Below are 7,981 nucleotides of genomic sequence, written 5' to 3'. Positions count from 1 at the left end.
TTTAAATCAAAAAGCCCCAAATTGATTTTTTTGAATCTAGGGTTCTTGAAAAATTGGGCAAAATTGTGTTTGGGTATTTTTGTTGATAATGGAGTGTGAGAATTAAGTAGAAAGATGAGAAAGTTGAAGATTATGTAAAAATTTGTGAGTTTGGGTGATGGATTGAAGAGGGGAAGGCCGAAAATCTTGAGTGAAAGGAGAGGAGAGAGAAGCTCTTGAGTTTGAAAGTGGGGGAATTGTGGATGAAGAATGGGGCTCGTGCCTATGTTTCAAGGGGGGGGGGGGGGGCACGGACGTGCCTTCTGAGAGATCGAGTTTCAAAAACAATCTGCCTCAGGGGCACGGACGTGCCTCTGAGCAGGCACGGGCGTGCCTCTGAGCAGGCACGGACGTGCCTCTTATGCATTTTTTTTTTCAAAAAAATAGTTAAAAAAAATAAGTACGGAAAACCGAGGCACGGACGTGCCTCTCTAAACCTTCATCCCCCCAAACTTTCTGCCTCAGAGGCACGGACGTGCCTCTTCAGGGGCACGGACGTGCCTCTACAGAAATTTGTTTTTCTCTTTTTCCTTCCTTTTGGCGCTTTTCCTCCTTGTTTCTTCTTCTTTTTGCTCACTTTTCACCTAAATAAAAACCACAAACAATTCAAAAACTAAAACACAAGGATCAAACCAAAGAAATCAAAACAAAACAAAGAAAATAAAAATAAAAATAAAAATAACGAACTAAAAATGAAAACTAGAGAATGGGTTGCCTCCCATTTAGCGCTTGTTTATGAGGTCTTTAGCTCGACCGTATGGCTTCTCATGGGCTTGGTGATGGGGACGAGAGTGTGATATCCACCCCCTCATCGATGGGATCACCGACTCGGTAGTGCTTCACTCGTTGTCCATTGACTTTGAAGGGTTCCCCTCTTGTGTTTTCTAACTCAATCGTGCCATAGGGGAAAACTTTTCTAATCTTAAATGGTCCCGACCATCTAGACCGAAGCTTTCCAGGGAATAATTTCAACCTAGAGTTGAAAAGAAGGACTTGATCCCCTTCTTTGAACTCCCTTCTCACAAGATTCTTGTCATGCCACCTTTTTGTCTTCTCTTTATACAGCTTCAAACTCTCGTAAGCATCAAGGCGAAGCTCATCCAATTCGTTGAGTTGCAACAACCTATTCTCTCCCGCTGCTTTGGCATCAAAGTTCAAGCTTTTTATGGCCCAGAATGCCCTGTGTTCTAGCTCAACAGGGAGATGACATGCTTTACCATAGACAAGCCTGTATGGGGTCGTACCAATTGGTGTTTTGAAGGCCGTTCGGTACGCCCATAGTGCATCGTCTAGCTTCACAGACCAGTCCTTTCTTGTTCGCGCAACAGTTTTCTCTATGATGGACTTGATCTCTCGGTTAGACACTTCTACCTGGCCACTTGTCTGTGGGTGATAACCAATTCCAAGCTTGTGGTGCACTCCATATTTTTTTCACATCGCCTCAAATCGATGCTCCAAAAAGTGTGTTCCCCTGTCACTGATCAAAACACGTGGTAAACCAAAATGAGGGAAAATAACTTTCTTGAAAAACTTGCTTACCACACAAGCATCATTGGTTGGAGTAGCTATTGCTTCCACCCACTTTGAAACGCAATCGACAGCTAGCAATATGTAACGGTTGCCATGGGAGGAGGGAAACGGACCCATGAAATCTATCCCCCACACATCAAACAACTCGACCTCGAGTATGTTATTAAGTGGCATCTCGTTCTTCTTGGAAATCGTGCCTGTCCGTTGGCATCTATCACATGCCTTGACATAAGCATAAATATCTTTGAACATCGTAGGCCAGTAAAATCCACAATGCAAAACCTTAGCAACTGTTTTCGAGGGGCCTGCATGTCCACCACAAGGTAGGTCATGGCAATGTGAAATAATATTACTTATCTCGGTTTCTGGAACGCATCTACGGATCATGGTGTCTGCGCATTCCTTGTAGAGGAAGGGGTCGTCCCAGTGGTATCTCCTTGCTTCAGAAAAGAATTTCTTCTTTTGTTAAGAAGAATAGCCATGAGGCATTGTACCTGTGGAGAGAAAATTAGCTAGGTCAGCAAACCAAGGGGATTTAGTCTGTAATAAAGCTAATAAATGTTCAGCAGGAAAAGAATCATCAAAAGGGATATCATCTCCATCTTCAGGGTCAAGGAGAAGACGGGAAAGATGGTCTGCAACGACATTCTCTGTTCCTTTGGTATCCCTGATTTCAATGTTGTAATCCTGTAGCTGGAGAATCCATCGAATCAGCCTTGGTTTGGCATGTGTCTTGGTCATCAAGTACTTCAATGCTGCATGATCTGTATGAATGATGACCTTGGAACCTACCAAATAAGAATGAAACTTGTCAATAACATATATAACTACTAACATCTCTTTTTCAGTTGTGGCATAATTCATTTGAGCAGAGCTTAAAGTCTTGCTAGCATAGTATATGGCATAAAGCTTATTCTCCTTCCTTTGCCCCAATACGGCTCCCACCGCATAATCACTAGCATCGCACATGATCTCAAACGGCAGACTCCGATCTGGGGGTTGCATGATTGGAGCAGTGATTAAAGCTTCCTTCAACCTGTTAAAAGCTTCAAGACAAGCATCAGAAAAGACAAAAGGGACATCCTTGGCCAATAGCTCAGTTAAAGGTCTAGCAATTTTCGAAAAATCCTTAATAAAACGCCGAATAAAAACCTGCGTGACCAAGGAAGCTTCAAACTCCTTTTATAGAGTTAGGGGGTGGTAAGCGCTCTATAACCTCTATTTTGGCCTTATCAACCTCAATCCCTTTATTAGACACAACATGACCTAAAACAATTCCCTGTTGAACCATAAAATGGCATTTCTCCCAGTTTAAGATTAGATTAACTTCTTTACATCTTTGGAGTACCTTTTTTAGATTTTCAAGACATAACTCAAAGGTTGTTCCATAGACAGAGAAATCGTCCATAAATACTTCCATAGAGTTTTCTATGAGTCCTAAGAAAATTGCCATCATACATCGCTGAAAAGTGGCAGGAGCATTACATAATCCAAATGGCATCCTGCGATATGAAAAGGTGCCATATGGACATGTGAAAGTAGTCTTTTCCTGGTCACAAGGACGGATGGGAATTTGAAAGAAACCTGAATATCCATCCAAGTAACAGAAAAAGGAATGCTTTGCCAACCTTTCAAGCATCTGGTCGATAAAGGGTAAGGGGAAGTGATCCTTCAAGGTGGCCTTATTCAACTTCCTATAATCTATACACATTCGCCATCCTGTGACAGTTCTAGTGGCGACTGGCTCACCCTTGTCATTCTTAACAACGGTCATACCTCCCTTCTTTGGTACTACTTGTACAGGGCTAACCCACTTACTATCAGAGATAGGGTAGATTATACCTGCAGTAAGCAATTTCATAACCTTTTTTTTAACTACCTCCATCATGTTAGGATTAAGTCTTCGTTGAGGTTCTACAGAAGAGGCATGATCGTTCTCAAGAATGATCTTATGCATACAAAAAGAAGGATTAATGCCCTTGATATCATCAATGGTGTACCCAATGACACATTTATATGTTTTCAAAACGTTGAGCAATTGCTCCAATTCTGTGTCCTTGAGTTCAGCATTGACAATAACGGGATATGAATTATTTGGACCAAGATATGCATATTTTAAGTTAGAGGGGAGGGGTTTCAACTCTACCTCGGGAGGCTTAGAACTCTCCCCAATACTCATTGCTTCCAATGTCTCTCTGATCGGGTTCTAATTTGGATTGGCCTTTTCTTCATTAAGTAACCTGGTATACTCCTTAGACTGCCAATATCCATTATCATCTCCCTTCCCTAAAAGCACTTGTTCGAGGGCATCATCATTCTGATTCAAGGGAAGTTTCTCGTTCTACAGCTCATCGAGCACATCAACCTAACAAACAGTGTCTCCCATAGAAGGGGCACCCATAACATTCAAAAGTGAGTATTCCAATTTCTCATCACCTACTTCAAAAGTAATCTTACCTTTCTTCATATCAATAATTGCACCTGCAGTAGCTAAGAAAGGTCTACCAAGTATAATTGGAACATTCACATCTTCATCCATCTCCATTACAACAAAATCACAGGGAATGAAAAACTTACCTACTCGGAGGGGTACATCCTCAAGTACACCCAAAGGAAACTTCACTGACCTGTCTGCAAGTTGCAGAGATATGCGTGTGGGTTTGAGTTCACCCATCTGCAACTTCTTGCATATTGACAGTGGCATGAGGCTCACACTTGCACCTAGGTCACATAGCGCCCTGTTGATCTCAATATCTCCAAGCTTCACTGGAATTGTGTAGCTACCTGGATCTCCTACTTTCTTAGGGAGAGTGTTCTGCAAAATAGCACTGCACTCTGCATTCAAAGCAGCTGTAGTATTCTCTTCTAATTTCCTCTTATTAGATAGCATATCTTTCAAAAATTTTGCATAGGAAGGCATTTCAGATATGGCATCTAGAAATGGAATATTAATATGAAGCTTTTTAAGTACATCGAGGAACTTACTGAACTTTTTCTCAAGTTTAGCTTGTGCTAACCTTTGAGGAAAAGGAACCTTAGGCACATACGGAGCAAGTGGCTTTGGTGGTGCTCCCTTTGAATCATCTTCGACCCTAGAGTTGTCAACTTCCTTCTCTCTTGCACCTGCTTCGTCAACAACCTCCCTTGATGGCTCCATGGTAGGAGGATCTTCCGATTGCTTTCCACTCCTCAGGGTAACAACATTCATTTGGCCTTTTTGAGATTGTTCAGTCTGGCCCGGGAAGGTTCCTGGAGTCTTTAGGGCTTGGCTAAATTGGTTGGCCAATTGGCTTATCTGATTCTCCATAAGTTTACCTTGAGCCTGGAACTGTTGGATAAAGCTATTTTGATGTTGGATGGCACTGTATGTTGCGGTTATAAAGCTCTCTAATGTCACCTCTAGGCTTGATTTCTGAGGTTGTTGTTGCATTGGTTGTTGGGCATTGGTTGTTTTCTGTTGGAAACCAGGTGGTGGTTGGTTGTAGGTGTTGGATGGAGGTGGTGGTGGAGGGTTTTGTTGTGCTTGGGAATTTTTGTATGAGAAGTTAGGATGGTGTTTCCATCCTTCATTGAAGGTGTTGGAATAAGGGTCATAAGGTCTCTTTGGGTTAGAGGAGTAGAAAGCATTGGCTTGCTCGATTGACATCTCTTCTGTATTCTGCGAAATCTGTGGGCAATCTGGAGCAACATGACCCTGCACATGACATAACTGACACAACTCCTGAGGGGTGTTAGAAGTTCCTGCTTGGAACTTATCAAACCTGCCTGTTAGTGCTTGAACAGAACTAGTTAACATAGTTAAAGCATCAACATCAAGTTTACCTCCCTTTTTCACAGTGTTTCGGCCTCTAGGATGATAGTTATCATTAGCCGCCATCTTCTCTATGAGCTCCCTAGCTTCGGTGGGGTTCTTTGTCAAGAGAGAACCTCCTGACGCAACATCTATGTAAATACGGAACTCATGAGTCATGCCATTGTAAAAGGTTTGCATCAAAATCCAATCTGGAATGCCATGGTGAGGGCATTGTCTCTGCAATCTTTTAAATCTCCTCCAAGCCTCATAGAGAGACTCATCATCTGACTGCTTAAAAGTTTGTAGCTCATTCCTCAATCTTGCAGTCTTCTCATTCCCTAAAAACTTCACTAGGAAGGCTTTCACTAACTTGTCCCATGTATCGAACGAGCCAGTACCTTCATCTCTTAACCACTCCTTTGCCCTGTCTCGAAGTGAGAAGGGAAAAAGGCGTAGTCTGATTGCATCATCTGTAACACCATTCAACTTCATAGTGTCACATTTCTCCAAAAAGCTATCTATATGGCTTACGGGGCAATCGTGTGGTAGCCCTGCAAATGAATCATTGGAGATGAACTGTATGAATTGTGGCTTGAGCTCGAAATGCTGAGCCGTGACTGGTGGTCTTATGATGCTTGAAAGGACTCTGGTAGTCGTATCAGGAATACCGTACTCCAAAAGGGATTTCGTTGGTTGGTCTACCATGTTTCTATTGGCTTGATTTCTCCTTCTTCTTCTACCTGCCCGTCTTCTTGCGGTTGTTTCGATTTCAGAATCAAAAGGTGCTAGATCTTCTGAACCTGAGCTTCGTGTGGGCATGCAACAAGAAAACTAGAGAAAAAGTATCAAAAACACAAGAGAAAATAGCCGAAGCAACGAAATAAGCCTAGCAAAAATGAATCACAATTAATCTAATGAAATCGTTAGTCCCCGGCAACGGCGCCAAAATAATTAAATAGACTCGAATTTCTACTAAGCAAGAATCAATTATAAGCAATAACTAAGGATCTAAAATTTAGGAAAAATTCGAAAATAAACTAATTAAGATGATTAAATCAAGCAATTAAAAACATCCAAGATCTAGCTTCACCACAACTATTATGGATGCAATTGTAATTCTACCCTTAACATACGATTTCAATCGAACGGGGAAAAGTAAACCCTAATAATTACCAAGGATCTCTCTCGAGTATCAATGGCTTCCCTAACATACAATCAATCCTATTCTCATGGTGTCATGCATATTAAAGACATTAAACACGTTACTCTAACTTCCCAATTATCAAACACAACTACTCTCGTGTTATGAATCAAACCCTAAATTAATTTATTCAAATCCGTTTAAACCCAACTCTCGTTGTGATAAAAGCAATGGAATAATCGCAATACTATAGTTACGTCTAACCTAGCATTGGCATAATCACAATCAATTTAGCAATTCAATTGTTAAAGTTGTTAAAGAATTTAAAGATTTAATTCATGCATCAATAATAATAGGGCTACACTAGATCTTGAATTAAAGAAGCTACTCACACATGATTAAAGAAACAAAAACAATAATAAATAATGAAAAGATAATTAAATAACAAAGGATGAAAAATAAATACCAAATCTTGAATAAAATTGAAAGTAGAAAGCTTGAATCTTGAATCTTGAATCTTGAATTACAAAACTTAGAAAAATAGATGGAGAACTAGTTCTTAATGAGAGAATAAAAATAATATAAGGCTTGAATAAAACTTCATGAAATAATAAAACACCACTTGGTATATAAATAGCCTTAGAAAAGATAAGAAAGTCGGCAAAAAGCTTGGCGCACAAGGATCCCAGGAGGCACGGACGTGCCTAGTGTGAGGCACGGACGTGACTCTCTAAAAACAAAAACGCTGCTGAGTCTTTCTTCCAGGCACGGACGTGCCTAGTTCTGGGCACGGACGTGCCTCTCCTGCTGCGCGTATCACTCATCTTAAATCAGTCATAACTTCATATCCGGAGCTCCGTTTGAGGCGTGTAATATATTGTTGGAAAGGTCTTCAAGTCTAATTTCCAATGCAATTTGAATCACTCTATTATCATTTGTATATCAAAAGTTATGAGCATAACAGTGAACAGGTGTCATATTTGTCAAGTATTTCATCAACGTTTTGCTTCATTTTCAGTCAAGTTCGTCTCGAACACATGATTTAATATTCGTGGGCCTCGACATAGCTTAGTGACTTCATAAAATCTTCAAATTAGCTCCGTTAATCCTGAAATACATCAAAAACAACGAAACTACCCATAAAAGCATTGAATCATTGAAACTAAACCAAATTACACCAAAATGGACTAAAACACTCGACTAAGCTAATAAAACCAACCAAAAATAAGCTAATAAATACGCACAAAACACGACTTATCAATGCGATACAATGATAGTGTGACAAAGTGGGGGTGCTATCAATGGAAATGCAAGAATGCAATGCACCCCCTTTTTTGAAATCCTCCCGACTTACTCCTTAAAAGAAAATGCATGAACGCTAAATGAATGCAATGCATGAGACTACAATGCCTAAGGTGCTCTTAAGGGAAAGTGTAAGGGAAGCTTGTGGGATTAATGGGTGTCGAAATATGTGATAC

General features: G+C 40.6%; 1 protein-coding gene across 1 annotated transcript; it reads right to left on the bottom strand.

Annotated features, from left to right (window-relative positions):
- Nucleotides 1-3,934: 3,934 nt before the first annotated feature.
- LOC110728297 lies at nucleotides 3,935-6,067 on the bottom strand. The gene has a single exon (XM_021907969.1). It carries the CDS (start codon nucleotides 6,065-6,067, stop codon nucleotides 3,935-3,937), a length of 2,133 nt encoding a protein of 710 aa, XP_021763661.1.
- Between the last annotated feature and the right edge of the window lie 1,914 nt (nucleotides 6,068-7,981).

Source organism: Chenopodium quinoa, unplaced genomic scaffold, assembly GCF_001683475.1.
Source record: "Chenopodium quinoa cultivar QQ74 unplaced genomic scaffold, ASM168347v1, whole genome shotgun sequence".
Classification (NCBI taxonomy): domain Eukaryota; kingdom Viridiplantae; phylum Streptophyta; class Magnoliopsida; order Caryophyllales; family Amaranthaceae; genus Chenopodium; species Chenopodium quinoa.
Note: the sequence above shows the minus strand (reverse complement) of the source record. Positions and strands in the feature narration are given on the sequence as shown.

What these genes read in the sequence shown, in the direction of transcription:
- LOC110728297 (XM_021907969.1), bottom strand. Translation starts at nt 6,067, where the DNA reads ATGGTAGACCAACCAACGAAATCCCTTTTGGAGTACGGTATTCCTGAT.